We start from the raw sequence: 23097 nt of genomic DNA on the forward strand, positions 1-23097 counted from the left end.
TCCACCAATGTCCTGCAAGACACTGTGAGGGCATCACAACCCAAGTGATAATTTCATCATTCCAGACGAGGGACTGTGGACTGTAATATCCCACTATATATTTGAGAATTTCCACTATTATGTTGATCATCTAAGCTCGCTCTTGCCACATGTTGCTGAACTGTGAAGGTGTCATAATTACATATTGTGACATTTCCTCACTTGACTTGAAGCTACAATGGATACATTCATACGGTAATGTGGTAAAAACTATGATAAAACACAATAAAATAATATTTAGGCATTATATTTAATGACGTTGCAGTCATCTGTTTGAACCCACAGTTTTTATTTGTCCCCCCAGGTTGCAGTCATTTATCCATTACACTGAGTATTGAGATCATTGCATTGAGTGTTTCACTGCATTGTCAGTTTATCTGAATCTACATGTTTAATGCTCACAAATCTGAAACGTTTAGGTGAATTAACATCTGCCACACAGACCATGGAACATTTGGCATGGAGCAAGAAACAGAGTAAATTTCCAGCAGAGTCCTCGGTGACGCTTCACCCTCCTCAGCTTGTGCAAGAGTCACTTTGGTGTGTGGTGACAGCTGTGTGTTGCTGGAACCTGAACATACTGTACACTGTACTGTGTTGCCTGCTGTGTCTGTGGCATCTGATTGTCACAGTCTTGTTTCCTCACATCCCTCACACCTCATGTTTATGGTGTTATTGCAGGCTGTATAACTTGATGTGATCAGCGCTCTCAACATGTGATATGTTATAAGGAGAGGAAGCAGGGTCGGGAAATCCTCCCACTTCTGCTTTTCATTCCATAAAAACATTTCATGAATTAGCAATATGACAATTTGCTTGAGCTGGTGAGTACTTAAAACTTTTAAACACTGGTACTTTTTTTGACATTTTGTTGTCCACAGCCTGAGAGTATTGACCTGTGTCTTGAACCATCGTGTTCCAGGATGATTTTCATAATGGAGGGTCAGATTCTGATGATCCTGGTTATTATGCCGGGTAAGAAAACATACTCTTTTTAATTGAATGTACAGGAAATTTCTATGATGATCTTACACAATCTCTGTTTAGAACTTTTAAATACATTTAATATGATGTTACCAGTGCCTGTGGGAACTAGAGCTACAACACAATTTAACTGAAAGTATCTTTATTTTCATCCAAAGGTGTTTGGAGTGGATACTGGAGTGTGATCTTTGAAAGTCAGTGTGCTTTGAAAGGGACATCAGTAGTTATAAAGTGCAGCTATGACTACCCTTCCGATCATACTGTCACGTCACGTTGGTGGTCTAAAGCCCAGTATATTTTTGGGGCGTGGAGTCTGGTTCCCCTGTCTAGACTCCATACACCCCCAGACTTCAGATATGTGGGCGACGACCATGGTAACTGTGATCTGGAAATCAACAATGTACGACACGCTGATGAAGGAGCGTACTTTTTTAGTTTTGTTACAACACGCAACAGGTGGACAAGTAGAAACTTTGCTGAATTGTCTGTAAAAGGTAACAACAAAATAATGGAATAATGTAAATTTTTCATGAATTGAAAAGGTTTTAGCAAAAATGTGTAAAGTGGATCTGTTTCTGTTCCTGCACCAGAGTTAACCGCTGTTGTACAGCCGAGCACTGTGACAGAGGGAGACCACGTCAGCCTGAGCTGTGTGTCAGGTTGCTCCACACCTACAACCATTGTCTGGTTTAGAGATGGACAACTTGTACCAAAACCAGTCTTCCGGGCCAGAAGAGAGGATGCTGGGAGGTATTACTGCGCCGTCCTGAGACAAGAGACAGTCACATCCAACCTGGTGGCTCTGAATGTTCAATGTAAGTAAACAATTAACACTGAAGCTCAATTCATGGGCTTTTTTAACAGCAGACACGGCTCCACTCTGCTCATTTGTCTGAGTAAGCCATGGCAGTGTGACAGTGAGAACAAAACAGGAACCTGACACTGAGGCAGCTAAATGGGATTCAGCCGTCTTTAACAATGCCTCTGTGCCAATGACATATCGGGATGACAGAAAAATTTTTAAATTTTAAATTTTTTAAATGGATCTCCGTATTGTCATCCAACAGAGGGAGAAGATATTAGAAATATTGTTATGTATTTGTTTCATGCTACTGTAACCCTGGAATAATATCAGCTTGAGGGGCCAAGACGTGATTAACTCTACTGAGATTCACCTTGATGTCCAGTGTGAGTACGATGAGTTGAGAGATGAGATGAAGTTACACTGACTTGATGCTGTGGATACAAGCACACAATGCAGACACAGAAGTGCTCTAGTTTTCATGCCATGTTCAAGAGTTGTCAAGAGTTCACCCTTTACAGTAACAAGTGACAATTCATTCCAAGAGGGAAACGCTCAGTTACCTGATAGAACAACTTCCTTCGTTTTATTATTACCCTGGTCTGCCTGTCTGTTTGTTATCAGGACAATGTCCTGACGCTGTGAAAGACTCAGGAGAAGTGCTGATAAAAAGTATTTATACTGACTCATATTTGCAGAGCACTTTAATTCAAAGAGATATATATACCTCATTATTTCAATCCATCTTTCATGAAATACACAACTTCAAGAAATTTTCAACTTCTGCAGAAAATTCAACCCATAAGACTAAAATATTGACAAAGTAATTAACAAAAAAATGCATAATTAATTTGGTAGTCCAGCCAAATGAGCGTCCTCTAGCTGAGTGGTCCCCAGTGTTTTGGGTTTGTGATTCCTCCTAATGAAGTAATTATGAACCCTAATCACAGGCTATGGTCTTAGTTGTGAGCATCTCAACCAGCAAGAGATTTTTGCATCACACATTGTTTCATTTGATGATTTCTAAAAGGCCTGAAGTTTCACAAGAAAGTGTAAATCTGAGAAAACTCTAAAATACAGCCACTTATCTATCTTGTCTCATTTAGGAATAAAACAAAATAATATCAAAAACGCCATTTTCCTTTTTTTTCAGACCGTCCGACAAACTTATCAGTTTCAATAGATCCACCACAGGTTGCCCAGAGCAGCGGTGTGAATCTGACCTGCAGCAGTGTGGCAAACCCTGCAGCAGTCAACTACACCTGGTACAAGAAGACAGATTATTCCAGCTCCATGCTGCAGGTGGGCTCAGGACAGGTGCTGACTCTACTCTCTGTGGAGGCGTCCCACACTGGACTCTACCTCTGCCAGGCCAGGAACAGTGTGGGGGAGAACAACTCGACAGAGGTGCTGCTGACCATGACGAGCGAGGAGCAAGGTTTGTGTCACTTTTTACAGTTATGGAGATTAATCATTATCTCCAACAGAGGTGTTTTTAAAGTGGCACAAAGCAGACGTGCTTCAGCTTCTACCTACAGTAATCTCACCGGACTGTGTGTTCCTCTTCAGGCAGCCGGCTCCTCCCAGTCTTAGCTGGAGTTGGAGCCTTTGTTTGGGTGGCACTTGTGATAGCTGTTCTTTTGTTCTGGTGAGTCAATGAATGATGCAGACGTTACTTTTAGCATCTTTGTGTTGTATCTTCAGCTGTTTTTCTGCATGATGTGTACGTTTTTTGATGTGTTGTCATGGCTACGTGTATGTGTATTGAGGAGAGGGGGGGTGTGTCATCTTAAATTTCTGCTTCGTTGCCACTTTTAACCCCTTAGTTTTTAGCTCACCTCTAACACAGATGGTCAGTAAAAATGTGTCAAGCTGCTATTTTTCATCATTACAGAACAACTCTGAAATGTGACGCCACAAAGTTGAGCAACAATTCACCAACTCACCAACACATGACTGATTTATTTTGGTTTTTGATGTCTTTTATATGGCAGGAGGAAACGGAGAACCTGTGCAGAGGAAAAGGTGAGTACATCCAAAAGAAGTCACAAAAATAACTGATCTGACTCTGATCAAACTCTTATCATTAACCATCAGTGACGCTAAGATTTGGGGGAATTTGAACTTTCCCATTCAAGCAGTAAACAAGAAACAATTTAAATCTCATTTTCAGTCCCTGTGCTTTATCAAAGATCCAAGACAAGATTTGAAGAAGTGAATTATTTTTCCAGTAGTGTTTTTTCCTTTGTTTCACAGTAACACGGTTTTTAGTGGAGCCAGAAGTAAAGTACCCAAAGTGCACCTGTGGAAGAAAACCTAATCTGACTTTTGTTATTTCCTCACCAGCAGACTGCATTAGACTCCAGGCTCAGTGGAAGAGGCTCAAGCTCATCAGCCAATGAAGATCAGTCTGACACAGTTTATGCCAACATCCACACATTTCCATCCCCTCCTCCACTTGTTCCCGCCGCTCCGGACATCGCTTCTCATTCACAGAGGAGCTCACGCTGTGAACATGATGTAAATATGATGCACAAACATCAATGTTCAAATACAAAAGGACATAACATGAGATTTTGAATTAAATTCCCTTCTCTCCTCTCCCTTCAGGTCCCCACTTCTTATGAAGCTGAAGTTACCTACTCAGCAGTGACCATCAAACCCCGAAACCAGAGTCTCCGCCATCACACAAACAACAGCAGAGCTCCACGAGACTCCTGGTGGGTTTACTTTCCAAACATTGAAAATTATAGTACTGTGGCATCACTGCATCTTTGTATTCACTGTCTCAAGTTTAGATCATATCAGCAGCCTTTAGTCACTGTTACTGTACGGTATTACATTAACAACTTACAAAACAACACAAGAGGACCACACCTTGAAAATGGAAACTCCCTCTTGTAATATCTGAGGTTACAATTTCAAATTCCTTCCCAGTATAAAATAACTAAACAACTGAAGAAATTTTTGACTCATTGGCCACTAATGACATTTTTCACTTTATACTTTATATGGAGTCAGACCGCTTCTGAATCAGACTCAAAACTGCTTTGCCGTCACTCTGAAAACCCAATAAAACCTTTCAGTTATGTTCTCTGTAAACATTTATCTCCCTGCATTTAAGATATTTAATCTAGTCATTATTAACATGAGTAATATCACAGTATTACCAAAGAATGTCAGCTCCGCCTGCGGCCATTTAAATATTACACAAATTCCCAGAAATATTATTCAGGAGGACATGACCTTAGTGTTCTCAGAGGTAGCGACAGATGATAAATATACTCAACTTAAACTGCAGTTTATTCTGTGAAGCAATAAAACAGAGTTATGAATAAAACCAATGCTTGGCTAAAGCATATGGATATGGTGCAAGGCGTCATAGCTGCTATTAACCTGCCATCAGTGTAGGAACAGGAATACTCTGTACTAACACCATCATTTTCTCCTCAGGTCCAAAGCAGGAGAGAGCAACGACTCTGTGATCTACGCTACTGTGGCTAAATCCAGCTGATCCACATCTTAGTGCGACAGTCTTAAAACAAGCCAGTGTTTGTCAAAGGGATGAAAATGTCTTTTTGTATACTATACTATATATTTATGATTTATTTATATTAGTGTTTTTGTGTTTTGATTTATAATTTTTTTATACTTTGCAAAATAATACTTATTGTCGGCTAATGTATATTTTTGATAAACCAAAGCGAAAGTAAAAAATCCTGAACATCAAATTTCGGACTTTATACCTTTGTATTGTGTTTGGGATACTGTATACTACAGTGTAACAGTGCACAGAAAATCTATAAAGAATAACTGTGATATTGGGGCAAGTTGTTTTTAATTAAGGCTTTATTTCAATACAATACTCAATGCAACAATTTACATTTTACAATACTTATTTCTCTTGTACACATAATTCCTATAGATGTACAAACTGTACATTCATTTTGTTTCAAAGGGGGAGATGGTGGTGGATAGTGTGAGCCTTTATAAATGCATTTGCGTAAATCTTACAGCTTTTGGCTGGTTTCTATGTCGGACTTTACATAACATTCTCCTTAGTCAAGAACTAAAGATCGGTGCTAGAAAGGGTTCAAATTCATTTTGAATAAAGTTATTAATGCTCACATCCCGTTCTTTATTCAGGCCTCAAGCAGGACACAGATTCAGTGATAGCTACAGGTCCTCACAGGTAAGTCTTTGTAATATGTAGTGAAAGATATATTGTACGAGAACATGATTTATGTTGTTATTGCACTCTTGGTGTTAAGATCTGTGGATCATCTGTAACATGTCTGACATAAACATCTACATAAAGAAGACAACGACTAATATTTACAAAACAAAACAAAATACTGATTTGAATATGAATCATCTTCACCAGTCCATTTTTAACATGGGAATTTAGTAAAGACAGATCAGGTATAAATGATTATTCATGATAAAGTCAGGCTACATATAAAAACACATGGCGTGTATAACAGGTAAGAGTTTAATTACAACATGAGAGTTTGTTCTGTCCTGTAATGTTTCAAAATAAAGCTGATTGAGAATCACTCATGTGTTACTGACATCCTACATCTGTGTCTGCCTGTTGGTGTGTGTTGCACAATATTAAAGTACTGAATGTGCCAAGGTTGCACAAGATCTTTACTGATCTTCATTACAAATCATCGGTGCAGTCTGCACTCACTGTGGCAGGAAGTCCAGGTCTGAAGAAAGTGACTCAAGTAGATAAAATCTCTAGATAAAGAATTTAAGTCTGATTGTATGAATCCTTGTAATTACATCTGGAACACTGAATATGAACCTGAGCCTTTACAAGTCTTGATTCACTTTGCATACATTAAACTTGTTTTTTTTTTCAGTTCACAGCTGGTAACACTGCAGAAGTATGCAGCTATAAAATAGAAGAAAAACAATCTCATTATATTTTACAAAACTGGCATCTGGCATGATTCTGATCAAAATTTGACTTCATAACAACTAAGTTAGTCAACCTCAATAACCTTTTGCTCATGAGTTTAAAACTTGATGTCACTTTTAGAGCTCTGTCTGTGTGTATCTGTGTAGATATAGGACACAGTTCAGACTGTAAGTATCTGGACAGTTACACATTTTTGTCGTTCAGGCTCTGAGCTTCAGCCCATTTGAAATATAATAATGGCTACTTCCATTAGTAAAGTTCCTAGTTTCAGCTTTAATTTGAGTAGGTTTACATAAATGTAGAAAGAACTGTGTGGAAGGTATAGCCATTTAAATACACAGTCCCCAAATGTTAGGGGTTAAAAGGAGTTGGACTAATACAAATGAAGTCACACAAAAACATCATTTTCAATACAAAGACATCAGCAGATGCTTTGTATGTCCTTCAGCTCTTGCTTGTTGTAGAGTCTCTCTGGTCAGTCTGGTCTTCACCATGTGGACTTCAGCTCAGTCAGACTGAGATCAGACTGACTCGGCCAGTCAAGGACATTCAGAGTAAGTGGACCTCTGCATTTATCCTGTTCTGTCAGCAGTGAAATCAATAAATGTCAGTGTGTCAGTTCCATTGGCAGCCATACCATCACCGTGTTTGACGGATGAGGTGGTGGCTTTGAGCCATGAGCTGTCTCTGTTTTCTCCGCAATTTCAGTTCCGATCATGAAGTCTTTTCTTGATCTGTGACAAGGAAACATGTCTGCCTACATCCTGGAGAGCTTTCTTGACCTGCTGTCCAGTCATTGAGGTCAATTCTTCATCATGCAAATGATTCTCTGCTCTTCCACAAGTCTTGTGCTCCTTCCCCCACCAGGTTGTCCGCCAAGTTCTAGTTTTCTTGTGCACGCCTGCTTTTTTTAAAAGCGTATCCAACTGCTGATTTCGCTGAACCAGCTGCCTTCAATGTCTCTCATATATTTCTCCTTTTCTCATTATCACTTGCTCACTCACACCTGCGCTCCTCATACTGACAGACAACACAACTGCAATCTAAATGACAGCTCTCAACTCTGAGCAATGTGTGAGATGTTTCTGTGCATGAACTAACATTGAAACAACACACACATTTTAGGAGCCAAGTGTCCAATTACTTTTGAACCTTGCAGTTTTGGCGGTGTGTTAAAAAGGTAATATCACCTACACAGTTAGTTCTTTCTATATTGAGGTAAACCTTCTCAAATTGGGACTTTAACGTCACATCTATTATATCATTTCAAAATGAATGCGCCGAAGCAAAGAGCCCGAAGAACAAAAAGAAAGTGTAACTGTGCAAATACTTATGGTGGGGACTGTACCTATTAAGGAGTACGATATTGGCATCATTTAAATCCTCAGTAAAACATTTTAGGTAAGAAGAGGAATCTAAAACCGTGATACAAGGGAAACATCACAGCTGTCCTTCCCTTGTTGTAACGCTCCTCACTGACATCTACAGGATCTGTCCGTACTGTCACCCAAGTGTAGAAAAAGTAGAAACATGGCCGCAGTAATCTCATGTCCGGGCCATTTTGTGAACCCCTGGTGAGTTGTGATAGTTCTAGAGGAGAGAGATGAGAAGAGAAATTGTTGAACACGTCTGTAATGTGTGTAACACGTTGGAATTACACATGTACTGCTAAAGCTTTAACTCCAGTCTTGAAACATTTATGTAACTTTAATTCAATGCCTCTGACCTGTTCTGGCAGTAAGTGAGGAAACAACACTTTATTAAGACATTTTGTTTCTGTAATTTAGTAATCACGGGGTTTGTGTGTGTGGGTGACAGGAAGTCCTAACTTGGCCACTATTGATGATTCTGTTTTTCCATGCCACATGCTTTGACTTTTACTGTGTTACAGCTAATAAACCAGTTGATATTTTTGTTAATGAAAACAACAGAAAAATGCTTCATTTGAAAGTGGACTGTACTTTTCATTCAACTCCACAACCTGAATATGATCACATGCGGCTTGTATTTGTCTGTGTAACGTCCACACACTGGTGGTGAGTGGTTTATAGCTGACCTGAATGCCAGAGTAACAGGCCACAGTAACAGGAACTGACTGTTATTGGCAGTCAACACACTTTCGTAGCAGAGACACTATTATCTGTATGTCTTTAGTTCACATTACAGCAATTACAGCATAATGATGATAATCATGAATTTCCCCTAGAGGATGAATAAAGTATCTGTCTATCTTTCTGTCTGTCTATCTATCTACAGTATCTATCTATCTAATGTGACGACCCCTGCCGTTTCCTGTCAGCCTGTTTATCTGCCTGTGTTTCAGATGTCCCTGTCTATAAAAGCTCTGGCTGCTGCAAGCAGTTTTCTTCTCTTTCACCTTCCCTGCAGGAAGCTGTTTAGTCAGGATGCTTCTGTTCTTTGTTTGTTGTTTCCTTTTACTTTGTTTTTATGCACTTGCAACACTTACCCACACTCTCCATGCTCATACACATCATACACTACTGACATTCACACTCCATGGATTACCGTGTTTTGTGTTATGTATTTTAAAAAAAACGCAGTTTGTTAAATAAACAATTTCTGTTTGGCTGTTGCTTTTGTCGTGGCCTTACGACCCGGGTTGTGACAATAATGACAACACAATAAACTACAAAGAGCCCAGTCTCTCACCCTCATGGCAGTAGATATCCAGGGCAGAAACCGGGACACTCTGGTGTAGACCCCAGGTTTCTTTGGCATGGCACAGCCTGTTCCCCAGCTCACCACCCCCAGCAGACGATACCGACTGGTCTTAGACAGACAGTCCTCTGCCACAAAGGGGCCGCCGCTGTCTCCCTGAAAACACACATGGTGGAAGCAGTTTACACACACATTATAAGTGTAAATTTTTGACAAGCATTAAAAAAGAAAGTTCAAGCAAGTAGGAATGTAATAACATATCAAACAAGCAGGCGTATGCACTGAGCACACATACAGTAGGTGTCTTATTATAGACATACACCAACATCAGAAAAACACACAGATTAAACAAAGTTGACACACACATGGGAACACATCAGAGAATATGGTTTCCTGATTAGAAATCCAACATGCCAGCATTGGTGCAGCAGAACAGATAAACACTGGGCACTCTGACCTGGCAGGCATCAGTGCCTCCTTTCTCATAACCAGCACAGAACATACTGGTGGTGATCTGATTGTCGTAGTAATCCGGAGCGTTACAGACAGCGTCACTGATGATGGGGACGTTTGCTTCCTGGAGAACATCTGCTAAATGACCTGCGAGGGAAAAATATCAAAAACAGGTAAAAACATCAATACTGCAGAACATTTACATATCAATATGTACCAGCTTCTGTCGTTTCAACTATTGCAATAGAAGAGACTCAGTCAAGCTATTTTCACCTTACTGTGTATCTATGCTGATCAACGTTTAAATTGGAAGTGTTTCTTGATATGTTCAAACTAATGATTTTCAGCAGTGTGTTACAGTGCAGCTGTGAGTGTAGACTCACCGTAATATCCAACGTTTCCCCAGCCTGTTACTGTTCCCATCTGCCCGTCTATCAGTCTCTGACCATATGCTGGCAGGCAAATTGGCTGGATGTACTCTACACACAAACATATGTATTAAGATATAAGCAAACATATATACAATAACACTGCACCATCAAACACACACACACACACACACACTCATCCAAACTTTACTTAGAAACCACTACAACATGTGTCCAAACAGGGAGACACTTGCTACACTGTAAGAATGATGTGTAACAGTGAAGATAAATGGGTTCCAGTCTATTATGTTCTTGAATTGAGTCACTGTAAAATGAGCCCTTCAGTGAGAGAGACTGAGACGGCTGTTCTTAGCATATACAGTATTAACAAATTGAAATTGTAGATTTCATTTTTGTTAGCTCCTGTCTTCTCCTCAATCACAGTTAAAATGTGTAATGTCTTTGCTTTTATTGTCATCTATACATGGAGTAAAACAGAAACAACTTGAAAATGTTGTTTAATTCAAGGGTGAAATTACGAATAAATTAGGCATTAAACATTTGTGTGAAATCGGTAACTTATCATTCACAACACATATTTTTTCTGATTCTAGCAACAACACTGAGATAGCAAACTGTGCAGACACACATTTATCTTTAGACTATTTTTTATTCATTTTCATCACAGTGAGCTCTGTGCTGTGGCTGTAATTATGAATGCCAAACACTAGGTGTCAGACATAACCTAGTGAAACGTTGCTTGTAGCGGTCCTATTATGAGTTCTGCAGCACAAAAGGACACAACCATGACATGATGGTGTAAATCATACACATTTCTACACTCAACTACCTTTCTTTTCAATGCTCCTTCTTTGTCCCATAAAAGTACCAGTGAGGCCGCTTTTTGTTTCTATGCCTCTAAACTGTGGACCACACTGTCTCTGGACATTACAGCAGCACGTTCTCTTGGCATTTTCATAAAGAAATTAAAATTTGGGCTACATGTTTGTATGAAAGGCGCTATAGAAATGAAGTTGAGTTTCAGTTACTGTAGCCCTCTTATCACTGAAGTGTTAATCTTTTATGAAAGGAGTCCAGGACACAAAGAAAGGATCAGAAACAAGAGCAACTGGTGATTACATCCTGTTCAGTGCTGACATAACTATGTTGATAAAAAAACATTTGTCCTGCTGACAGGAACAGGAAACAAGAAACCTAAAACAGGCTAATTACCATAATGACTGCTTCTCTCCGTCTCTCTGGCTGTCTCCATTCCTCTGCCATTATTCCTTCCTAATCATTGTTATCATGCAATCAAATGCCCAGGTGTGTTCAGATGAGTCTGTTTCATATTTGATGAAGATGTGTGTCTGCCTTTGTGTGTCCTACCAGTGAAAGTGAGCGGTTGGGTGAGAGCCAAAACGGCGATGTCTCTGCTGTTGTCATCAATGTTAGCATCTACAAAGGGCAGGTAGCTGCTGTGGTAAACGATGGTCTTCACCTCCGCCACGTTGGCGTTGACTGGTTTATTGTAAATGGAGCCCAGCAGCACACGCCAGCGGTTAACAAAGCGGTACCGTCTAGCATGGAAAGAGTGACAGAGGAAGAAGCGACGATGTAAAATACACACAAAAAAGATAAACATAGTTCTATTCAAAAATTACCAGCATGCATTTTGGTCAGACCGTCTTGAAGACATAAAACCCATTAAATAAGATCATTTGTCGAGCATGTCCTAGCTTTCACTTCTGTATCAAATCAAGCCCTGTCACTTACTCGGGGAAGCAGTGAGCTGCAGAGACAATCCAGCGGTTTGAGATGATGGATCCTCCACACTGATGAACTCCATCATACTGCAAGCTGACCTGCCAAGGCCAGCTGCCCTGCCTGGCATCCACACCACCAACTATACGGTCTGCTGCAAAACTACGTCTACCACAGTCTGCCAAGGAGAGAGTCATGGAGAGGAAAGACGAGGGAGATGAAAATAAGTTGACTGTTGAAATACCAAATATATGTAGACAGAGAAAATGACCAAAGTCAGAGTTTGCAAGATTTTAAATGGGTGAGTGAAAGTATAAAATCTGAGACGTAAAAATCTAAATAAATAAACGTGAGATATTCAAAGGAAGATTGTGGGCTGTGAAGAACAAAAATGAAAGAATAAGAAGCAAAAATAATAAAGTGTGAGGAAGGATTAGAAGCCCAGTATGTGGAAAAGATGAGAGGTGGGTGTAAGATGTCAGACTATAAAGTGTGTCAGTGTGTCAGCTCACTGAGCTCACAGCTTACCTTGGCACAACAGTGTGAGAACCTCCCTGCTCTCACAGTCACTGAAAGACAAGACAAGACAAAGACAGAAAGAGTTACTCACAGGAAACATTCAAATTAACTTTCTGTTCAGCTTCTCTCCATGTTAACTGAGGAGACAGCTGAAAGAAATGACAAAGAGCAACAGAGAGGACAGTGTAGAACAAGGTCAGACTGCTGTAAGACAGGTGCAGCATTAAACAGACAGGTGTTTGTTACCATGGGAACAATGAGTCTTTAATCTTCTTGCCGTAGCTGAGCTCTTCCTGTCTGACACAGAAGAACTCTCCACCATCTCCACTGGCTTCTGGCACAGATGTGACCGAGTAATTCACCACACTAAAACATACACACACACATGCACATTAGTCCTGTATAACACTACACTCACACTGAGTGACACTGAGATTTAATTGTAAAAAATATCTTACCTGACGAAGCCCACTTCTTCACAGCTGATGCTAGCCAGCAGTTCATTGGCTGAGGAGGAACACACCTGACGCCACCTCCTCTGGGCGGAGTCAAAGACTCTGAGACGCTGGTCAGCAGAATTTACTTGAACTGCAGGGAATGATATGGGTTTACTTTTAACAGAAGTGGTAAAATACCTCACACTCCAGAAAACAGCTGCAGCAGGACATGAATCTTATAGAAACAGGTAATCATCAGATTGTTTGTTCATTAAAGTGCGACATTACCCTATCAAGGTTTAGAAAATCCTGTCAAAGAAAATCCTGCATCCACACCCTAATGAATCACGATTTCTAGGCCTAACTACAAACAACAAACAGTGTCCTCCTTAAAGCTACAGTCTGTAACTTTTATCCAATATTTTTAGTTGAAATATGCTTCAAAACACAAATGTGGAGATGTGTTTCTGGGACCCAGACTCATTGAACAGCTTGGCAGCAATGCAGAGACATTTATCCCCTTCAGAATTTTTTGAGCAAGCCTCACCCTTCTAACCAATCAGAAAAGGCCATAGTCAGGGAAGGGAGCTCACGGCTGTCAATCATTACATTACGTCACATTTACTCATTTGGCAGATGCTTTTATCCAAAGCGACTTACTATTGAGCGACATCACTGACCCTTCAGTGCCGTAGTACTACATCTATTCAAAAAGTGCAAGGACAGTAGGTGAAGATGTGCACCGAAAGTACATTGTAAGTGCTAGTTTGGCATGTTAGGTTGTTAGAGGTAGTAGGAGAGGAGGTGCTTTTTGAAGAGATGAGTCTTCAAGAGATTGGTGAAGATAAAGAGGGATGTCCCTGAGTTCACTATGTCTCTCACACCAAGGCTTATGGCTAGTATAAGCCCCTATGGCTAACTCACAGGGAAGCTCCCGTTTCCTGCATTGGCTCAAACAGTGGGGATGTAGGTGAAGAGCTGGGCGGACCAGGGAGAGAGAGGGGTGGGAGGAGCCAAGTGGTTTTCTATCAAGTTTTATTTTAGTGCTGATAGCTTGATTTCCAGATCATTATGCCTAAAGTTAAAATCTGATGCAAGACCATGTATTAAAAATCGATGAATTTGAAACCATCAGCATGTCCTCTGGTACTCACCATCATACAGTCCTGTGTCTTCCTCCATTGTGCAATACGTAACTACAGAGGGGTAATAAAAACAGCAGGCATTTATTATGTCAGTGCAACGTATGACAGCAAATAACAAAAGACTAAATAGAACATAAGCACCTTGAAATATCAGAAACAACACATATCGGTGATCAAATATGTTTGTGGGTGTACGAGCATGTGATCTAACCTACGGCCCAAACGGCTGCTCCAATGGCTCCCAAGATCATCAGCGTCACACACACCCCAATCAACCGGCAGGGGGTCAACACACAGGTCAGAGAGATTCCCCTGCTCCCTGTAGACACACACACAGACATACACACATCAGTGTATATGGACTGAGCTGGTCTGAGACACACACGTGAATGTGTACATGCCAGTGCACAGACACAGCAGCACTCAAACCTTTAATATTACATATCATACCAACAAACACAGATGGCTGAAGAGAAGAATTAAGTGATGAAATCAAAAGAGTAAATATTGTAACAGTGAACTACAGTTAACTGTGTTGTTGCTGACATTCATGCATGCAGATATTTGACAAAATAATACACGGCAAAAGTTCAGACTGCTGGTATGTGATCTCTCAACCACCCGATAACAAACATCAGCAAAATGACCAGTTTCAGCTCAGTGTCCCAGTGTGAAGGGGCATACAGCACATTTTCCTGGCACAGACCGAAAAGTACAAATGACACTGATTAGATCAATAGTCTAAAGTCTAGCATTTCTCCACAAAGCAAGAACAAACTCTTAAACTGGGATATAGTGCCATGTCTGTCCCGCGTGCACATGCAGTATGTGTGTGCACATGCATGCCTTGATCTTAGTGTGTCCCTTTGTGCCCTGTTATCCTCTGCTCTGAGCAGTTTGTCAACCTGACCCACAGCTTAGAGTTAATACACATTATTCACTGCAGACATGTAATGGGATGAAAAACAAAGTTGTAATCATTAACATTAATAAATCCAGTCAGGTGTGCCAGTGTCCTGGTATCATGCACGCTGGTTCACTGTCATGACTTACTTGGTAATAACGGTACAGAGCTAAAATTAGTCTTATAGTTACCATTGGCTGTTCCCTGTCCACTGATATTTCATTATCGTGTTTCTCTTTTGTAAGATATCTAAATATGGAGGAGAGGATTGATTTAGGGTTACTGAACATAAAAATCTTCTTTTTGTGAAATGCTCGCCTGCCAGCCTCGTTCCTTATCACTGAACACAGCTCAGCTCATTTCACTTCCCACCCCAAAACATTTTACTCGACAGATGATTATCTTCATCATCATCAAAGCTAGAGTAACAGTGCAGACAAAAGCAGGAGGCTATGGTTACATTTCTTGACACAGACACATTAAATCAGAACAAAAAGCTGTAAATCTTGACTACTAATAAGAGAGGGCCTTAGCTGTTGCCCACTAAAATCTTAATGTGGTCGCCAACCACAACAGTACATGAATAAAAACAGCCTCCAAACCAGCTGATTCTGTTGATGAATCTTTCTCTTTAAAGGCCCTGCACAGCCACACAAGTGTCTCAGTTATCATGCCTGATGAGACCTCTGCTCTGGTGGAAGCTGGGTGGAGCTCTGATGAAATTTACGATTTCACCAAAGTCCAAACGCTTATAAGAATGATAAAGATATGAGTTGTCCCACTCTGATGGTGCTGTCAAAGCAAATCAGGCAAAATGAACTCACATGGTGTAGACACAAGCAGGAGGGGACAGGAAAATGCATAGGTCGGGTTGTAAGCATTACCTGCAGGGGCTAGCATGGCTAGATGGCTAACAACAGCAGTCAACAAAAAACTCTCGTGGCCATGAAACAAGAATGTAAACCAACATTAACTCCTGAATGAGAGGTCAAAACCACCCCATCTTTCAACCTAGCTGGACAATGGAGATTACTCTGGAGTGGAATGAAGTGAAGAAGAGGGGTCAATTTGTGTGTCTCACCATCTTTCAAACAGACATGAATAGGAAGCAGATTTTGTTCTAAATGCACTAAAGCAGGTGCAACAAAACTAACGGGAAAATGGATCATTTTCACATCAGACATTTTGAATTATACAAGCAGGAAAAGTGCCGGTGTTGCTACTAACATTAACGATGGGTTTGTTATATTCGGGTGTCCCATTAAGTCACAACAATGAATCAGTGAACAAAACCTGAAACTGAAGTAGCTAATTGGCATTTAGACATTCATTTTATTATTTACACCTGTGCTTTTCCTACAGTCCTAGATGTCAAAATGTGTCCAGTGAAAAACAGCTATGTATACAACCACACATTAATGACCTGGTATTTACAGCCTGTGTCAAAAGCAATTTTTTCCAGAAAAGCAAGAAAAGCGTGACTTTTAGCAGATGTTCTGTTCACCAAATGCACGAGAAAGTCAGGATTGTAATAGTAAAAGTAAAGTAGTAAAACTGTCCCTCTGTGTGCAGCTTGATATACTGAGTGTTGCCTATCAAATCAGAGAAAACATGCAACATGCCTAGTTTCCTTCCTGCCTTTGTCTCTCTTCAACATTTTCCCTCCTCAGTCACACCTCTATCTCTCTCATTTGCTTTAAATGTAAATGTTCATAGGGAAGGGGTTTAATCTTTTAAGATAGGAGGTGTAGAACAATAACAATGCTGCACTGTTGCCAACTCCTTTGTCTTGATCTGTGGAAGAAAACAACACAAACACTGACATGGATCCAGTATTGTACAGAACCACTGACACTGCTTGGTCCCACAGTTGCTGATGTTGCACCTACGAATCACACTGGATATATTTTAAGAGGGTGCTTTTATTCTGAAAGAATAAAAGAAACAAGAATAACTTTGCTGGTCTTCAGTGGCTTTACTATCAGGGTACAACTGCCAAATCATCTAACTATAATATATACCAAATATATCAAAATCACAGTAGCCTATCCAAAAAGAATAAAACGTTCCCTAAAAAACTCCATTTAAAATCATTAAACTATAACAATTAAAACAAAATGCATTAAATTGAATTGGGTATCTGTGAAGATACAAAATAAAGTTTCTATTATTTATAAAATAACACAGCTACAAGTGAGTGGGCAAATACATATAAATACCACATATCCCACACTTCCTTTCTACATTGTTGTCAAACGTCATAGTTGTGCAGCCCTGCTACTCCAGAGACCTCAACCTTCTTTTCAGCTGTCTCCTCACGTCTGCTCTCTCGCTCTACACCATAACCTTTCCATGGCCAACTCTACCTGTCCCTTGACAGGAAACTCCCCACCTCTCATTTCCTTCCTCTCTGCCCATCTCTCTCCTGCCTCTACTCCCCTCTTTGTGCCTCATGTCTGCTAGGCCTCCCTTTCCGTACCTGTCCTCGCTTCCCTCCCTTCCTTGGGCTTCCCGTACAAACCTCCAGTCAGCATGATAATGGTGGTATTGTCCCTTAGATTGTAAAACTGCAATTAACAGAGACCCAGAGAAAGATGGAGAAAATTCCGGCAGAAAACAAAAAAAAATTAACATAGTGAGTATCTGATCAATGTCAGACATCCTCGGGACATCATCAGAGAGATGCTCCAGACTTTTGCTCATGCCCTTAGATAATGGTTTCCAGGAAATACCCCAAAGTTTCCTACACACACCTCAGCTACAGCACCCACGCTGGTACTGCCCACCCCCCTGTTCTGAAACTCCTTTCTTCCTCTTTCTTTCCTTCTCTCTTACCCCCACACAGCAGGGCAGAACAAGAACTCTATTGTTTCCATTTCTACCTGAGCCCACCTTCACCTGTGTGTATGTGTGTCTGTATATGTGTTTTTAGGAGGCAGGATTCTTCTGAAACTACTGTGGTACAGCGGGTAGTAAAAGTTGATAGACAATTGTGAGTTATATATATAATACAAATAAAGTAGATCTCCATAAAAGACAGGGTTGTGAAAGAGGATTAAGTTTAAAGTGTAGTTAATTTTGAAAACAGATATAATTTTGACAACAATAAAAGAGAACTGACAAGCACTTAGTGTTTAAGCACTGTCCCAGAGTGGGTGTTGTATTAACTTTATCTAGGTTATGTAGCACAGTTCTACTAATTGTGTGTGAGTGCTATTAGGTTTATATTTCATATGTTGTATTGACTTCAGTTTCTAACTCTGTGACTACACCTCACACCTTAACTTGCAGGATTGTCAGTAAAGCAATGCAATGCATTTCAGGCTTTTCGAATAGTTCAGCTCATATTTCAGTCATTTGTCAGCATTGTAGCATTCAGCTATTTCCTTCAGCTTTCACCTTCTAATGTAACTGAATTTTCAGCTACTAAGTTTTAATTTTGCAATTCAGCTGTCTTTTCAGCCATTTTCAGCTTTGCCTTAGCAAATTTCTTCAGATAATGAAGTTAAAATGTCAGCATTTTCAGACTTTTCAGGCTTTTTCAACTCCACCATGACTACACGATTATCAGCCATTTTTGGCGTAGCTTCAGCAATTTCTTTGTGCTTTCAGCTTCCAATTTCTTTTTTAGTAATTTTAAAGCATTGCTTCGGCCATTTTCACCAATGAATGTGCAGTTTTATTCAGCTTTCGGTTTTCAAGTTTTGATTTTGCCTTTCAGTTGTTATTTCAGCCAATCAAGACCGACAATTTCCTTCAGCGTTAAGCATCCACACTTATTTTCTCCAAGAAATGTAATTTCTAGTTTTGTTTGAAATTCTCATACAATATTTTTGTCTGACAAGTCACACAAGAGTTCTCGTTCATGTACAACTTATTGGTTCAAAACAGAAATTGCAATTTAACAGCCTGATCAAAACATATTATCTACAGTATGAACAAAAGTTTCTCTTAGACCAGTGTCATTAAAAGTTGAAGAAAAGTGTTACAGTGCATCACTGTTGTTGTACATCATGGATGTTTCACAATACAACATTTAGGGCTGACCCACAGTGTTACTGGCTAATTCGTTGTCATGGTAAATAAGCTGGCATGAAAGGTAAGAATGAATCATACTCTACATACATACATTTTCTGGGTTATTTCTATCCTCATCCATGAGTCATATTACCAGCCAGATACAGCAGAGTGGAAAAGGTTGAGTGAGTAATTTCTCTTACTGTAGGATGTTGGGAGGGATACCCTTAGCCTTACATACTATACGCCCACCTCACTGTGGGTGAAAAGAAGCAGCTGTATACCAGATGAGATATGTGGCCCTCCCCATACCACAGTGGAGAGAAACACATGAAAATGGATCAACAACACTTTCTGTATTTAAAACAGCTTCTCCAAAGTCATTGCTTTTAGACAGAAGTCTATTTTTAGTAAAAGGCTATTTCTCTGTGGAAAACCTTCTGGACCTCCTATTTTAGGAGTATTAGTCATATACTGTAGGTGGACTTGACTAAACAATTTTACCTTAAGGTCTGCTTACTAAGTTTTTCCAGAATTTCCAGCTGTATCACACAGTTTTCATCAGTGGATACTTTGTTCAGGGATACATCTTTTGACATGTAGCACAATATTTCTTCCATAGCACATAATAGTTGTTGTGTGTGTTGGCGTAAAGTTAACTATGAGAGTTCATTCCTGATCTGGGAATAATTAATTTGACAGATGAAATCTCAACTAGCTAGCTTTGTATTTTTTTTTATATGCTCGGTTTATGTTGATTAGGTCTCCTGACCAACTGCACACCTCATTGCATAGTCAGCATTCACTGTGTTATCCTTTGTCCTCTTAAAAGCACAGAGATTTGGACTATGGGAAACAGAAACTACAAAGGTTTTATGTATATAGGTGTGCTAAGAGTGGGATGAAGCAGAAGTAGACCCACGTACACAGAGAGAAGACACAGCAGAATCTATGACTCACACTTGTAGTGTGTGTCATGGCGAAAAAGTAAAAGTAAACATAATCACCCTGTGCAGTGAATATTCTCTTGATTAGAAAAAAAGAGTGTTTGTGTGAGCGTTTGCGTATGTGTACATATTTGCGTTTTCTGTACTTGTTCGGACATGCCTGGTGTATAAGCATGTCACAATAAGGTAAATACAGCTTGCTTCTGAAAATGATGTCGCACTTAATCTATGCACACACACAAAAACAGCCACACCATATGTGCCACTCCTTGAATAGTCTGTGTTTTCCTTGTAATTACATGCACATACCAAAGACACAGTCTGATTCATTGCGTCTGGGTGGACTCCCTTCAGTCAGGCAACAGAAGCTGTAAAAACCAAACATCTAGCTGGCCACATTCAAACACAGAAAGTTAGAGTACAACGGACACAATGACCAAGAAGACCTGCTGATGAGACAGAAAATGCAGAGGTATCAACTTTCAACTAAAAACTTCACTTAAAGGGAGACTACCGGCTTCACTATATCAGCACTCAATTTGGCCCTGAAATGTCAGGTGGGTACTTACACTGTTGTCTAGTAGGGTTTACAGTATTGTCTCTACAAAGTTTTAATATTTGAACTATTGAAAAAAAGAAGTCTGACATCAATCCAAAATCTAGACAGAGGCTTTCAAAGCACAACAAGAAAATGTCAGCAACATATTTCTGTAAGTGTCACCAACAGAGTTTCACAGTTCATACTGAAACAAATGCTTTCCAGCAACAGTAAAATACAACACCTAATCTTATCTTTCCCTCCATAAAAGCGTCATATAATCTGTAGTTAACTCATTAGGAGCCATAAAACTGAAAAAATATTTGGCCAACACTTCAACATCACAACACTGCATTACAGCTAATGCCAACGAACAGGAGGACTGATGTGGATTTTCTGGTTTCATTTGAATGTTTTCAATGATGCTGCTGGGAGTGTGTTGCAATAAGGTAAGAGAGCTTCATATTGGCGATGATGTGCAGTGAGTTGTTTGTTAATGACTGCCAGGAGAGTGTGTTGTTATTGCTGTAAATATGATGTGTTGTAGTTAAATTCATTTGGTTTATATTATTTGGTGTAAACGACTGTAGCTATTTCTGGCCCTACTTATCAACATCACTATCACATTTCTCTTTGGTTATGACTTTATCTCATTGAATGAAAAGAAAATATTACACCCAATCTAAGTAAATATTTTCCAAGCTGAAAGACAAACCTCAAAAATAAATCAGGAGAACATCAGAGAGACAGCCAGCCAACTTCGAACAAACCTGTTAATGGTTAACTGTCAAGTGGACTGATGTCTGGTCCCAAATACACAGAGACGGCAGCATGAGCTGTAGCATGACCAGCACAGCATTTTAATCCATGCATGTTTGTGTGTGTGTGTGTGTGTGTGTGTGCAGTAGGTAGGGAAGGGTAGGAGAGAGCAAGAACAACAGTGCATGTAAAATTTACACTCACCCATCTTCCCCTCTGTTACAACTTTCTCAGCATACATCTGTATACAATGGGAGGCAGGGGGCAACAGTAAGATGATCTAGCTCCTTCCTTCCTTCCTTCCTTCTGTCTTTCCTTCCTTTCCTTCCTTCCTTCCTTCTCTCCTTGACTCCTCAGGGCAGGTGGTATAAGCCCTCAACAGTCCCTTTAGCCTGTGATAATGGAGCGACAGAGAGGGAGAAAAATAAGATTCAATTTGAATACAATATATTATATAAAGTGAGAGGAAGACTACTTTCACCATCTACTAACAGTATCATATTTCATAATAATACTAATACTCACTTTAACTACTAATAAAATGCCCTAAATATTTGATTGAATAGACCTACAGTGCAAGACCCACCCAGTCAAGAGCCAGGTCTACTGACAATCTCAATGTGTAATGTCTTAGCCCGAGTTGAAAAACTGACAATGAAAATACAAAATTATCAAGTAAGTAGACGAAATGACATTGTTTATCTCGTATAAACAAGTTTCTAGTCCAGATACCTGGATGTGTTGGTTAATTAACCATCGACAAAGGTTAAACCAGTTACCAGACTCAATGCACTGCAAACAGAAGGACATTAAGTCCTGTAAAGCTTTCTTACTTGGAGTTGAGGTGTATCTTTAGCTTATAGTTGGTCATTTAAGTGAAAATATTTTGTCTCCTAAAATTGCAAAAGCCATTAAAGCCATCAGTTTACTGATATGATATTTGTGTCACTTTAGTATTGAACCTATCAGGCTAATTTAAACTCAAGATGTCTTGGGACAAATGATAAAGTTGAACTACTTTATTTTGATAAAAACAAATGTAAATTCAAAACGGTGCTTGTTGGTTTAAGCAGCATAGCTCACAGCCTGATTATGATCAAACCAAAATTAGGCTACTACCTAAGACTTTCTTTTCAGAGTCTGCATAAAACTACGAACTTCTGAAATACACTCGCCTTAACGTCGCCTTACGGTGACTCACCTGTCTTTTCCTGCAGCAGGTGGAGTCTTGACCTTCTTCTTTAATGAAAAAATATATATCTTCTTTATTTGTAATCCGCTTTAAATTCTTTTTTTTTACAAAGCAATATAACCTTAGGTGTCGAAAACAGGCGACAGTGCTGTTAACACGCCACCACAGGTAAATCCCAGTTTTCAGTAAATCCTTTTCTGCTCTCTTCACAGGTTACTGACCCCAAAGAAGAAAGAAGAAAAAAAAGACAAACGTTTTCAGCTACAGTTTTAACTGTTTTCTATCAACCAAAACCACCTGCTCCCGCTTCTAATAGAAAAGAGAGAATCATTTGGAAGACCGGGCAGGGTGGAAGAGTGAGTTAGTGAAAGTTTATCCAGAGTTTGTCGGTGGTGTGTGTGTGTGTGTGTGTGTGTGTGTGTGTGTGTGTGTGTGTGTGTGTGTGGTCGTCCTGTGAGCGGCCAGCTGCACAGACTGAGGGGCGCGAGTGACGTCAAGTTACGTTCCTGATTGGACAAACGGAGGCACGAGAGCTCGCAGAGCTGCCTTACCCTGCACATTGGCACCATACATCCACGATTGGCAAAGGTGAAGAAATCATATTAATACACAACCGCAGCAGG

At 39.9% G+C, this 23097-nt stretch overlaps 2 protein-coding genes across 3 annotated transcripts; one reads left to right on the plus strand and one right to left on the minus strand.

Moving 5' to 3' along the window:
• The first annotated feature begins 886 nt into the window (after window positions 1-886).
• On the plus strand, window positions 887-6759 carry LOC130172354 (B-cell receptor CD22-like). Of its 2 annotated transcripts, none has more exons than XM_056381039.1 (9): window positions 887-1014; window positions 1182-1517; window positions 1614-1838; window positions 2979-3263; window positions 3395-3473; window positions 3820-3850; window positions 4172-4345; window positions 4436-4545; window positions 5279-6759. In XM_056381039.1, exons 1-9 carry the CDS (start codon window positions 963-965, stop codon window positions 5337-5339), a joined length of 1353 nt encoding a protein of 450 aa, XP_056237014.1. In that variant the 5' UTR covers window positions 887-962; the 3' UTR covers window positions 5340-6759. The 2 variants fall into 2 exon arrangements, with proteins under 2 accessions (XP_056237014.1, XP_056237015.1); XM_056381040.1 differs by having other exon boundaries at window positions 4175-4345.
• Window positions 5657-22689, minus strand: hpn (hepsin). Its single transcript, XM_056381041.1, has 13 exons — window positions 22484-22689; window positions 21487-21674; window positions 14329-14436; window positions 14127-14168; window positions 12994-13123; window positions 12782-12901; window positions 12545-12585; window positions 12029-12194; window positions 11642-11832; window positions 10268-10363; window positions 9889-10031; window positions 9423-9587; window positions 5657-8342 (listed from the first exon to the last, which is right to left on the minus strand). Exons 2-13 carry the CDS (start codon window positions 21521-21523, stop codon window positions 8298-8300), a joined length of 1284 nt encoding a protein of 427 aa, XP_056237016.1. The 5' UTR covers window positions 21524-21674; window positions 22484-22689; the 3' UTR covers window positions 5657-8297.
• Window positions 22690-23097: the final 408 nt, after the last annotated feature.

The sequence above is a fragment of the Seriola aureovittata genome, chromosome 7, assembly GCF_021018895.1.
Source record: "Seriola aureovittata isolate HTS-2021-v1 ecotype China chromosome 7, ASM2101889v1, whole genome shotgun sequence".
Taxonomy (NCBI): domain Eukaryota; kingdom Metazoa; phylum Chordata; class Actinopteri; order Carangiformes; family Carangidae; genus Seriola; species Seriola aureovittata.

Bases quoted from the DNA above. Each gene is read 5' to 3' on its own strand.
- hpn (XM_056381041.1), bottom strand. From the start codon at position 21,523: ATGTATGCTGAGAAAGTTGTAACAGAGGGGAAGATGG. The intron at 12,195-12,544 runs GTAAGCTGTGAG...TCTCCTTGGCAG, and splicing joins TCTCACACTGTTGTGCCAAG to ACTGTGGTAGACGTAGTTTT. The intron at 10,364-11,641 runs GTAGGACACACA...GTTTGTGTGTAG, and splicing joins CCAACCGCTCACTTTCACTG to AGTACATCCAGCCAATTTGC.
- LOC130172354 (XM_056381039.1), top strand. From the start codon at position 963: ATGATTTTCATAATGGAGGGTCAGATTCTGATGATCCTGGTTATTATG. The intron at 1,518-1,613 runs GTAACAACAAAA...TTCCTGCACCAG, and splicing joins TGCTGAATTGTCTGTAAAAG to AGTTAACCGCTGTTGTACAG. The intron at 3,264-3,394 runs GTTTGTGTCACT...GTTCCTCTTCAG, and splicing joins CATGACGAGCGAGGAGCAAG to GCAGCCGGCTCCTCCCAGTC.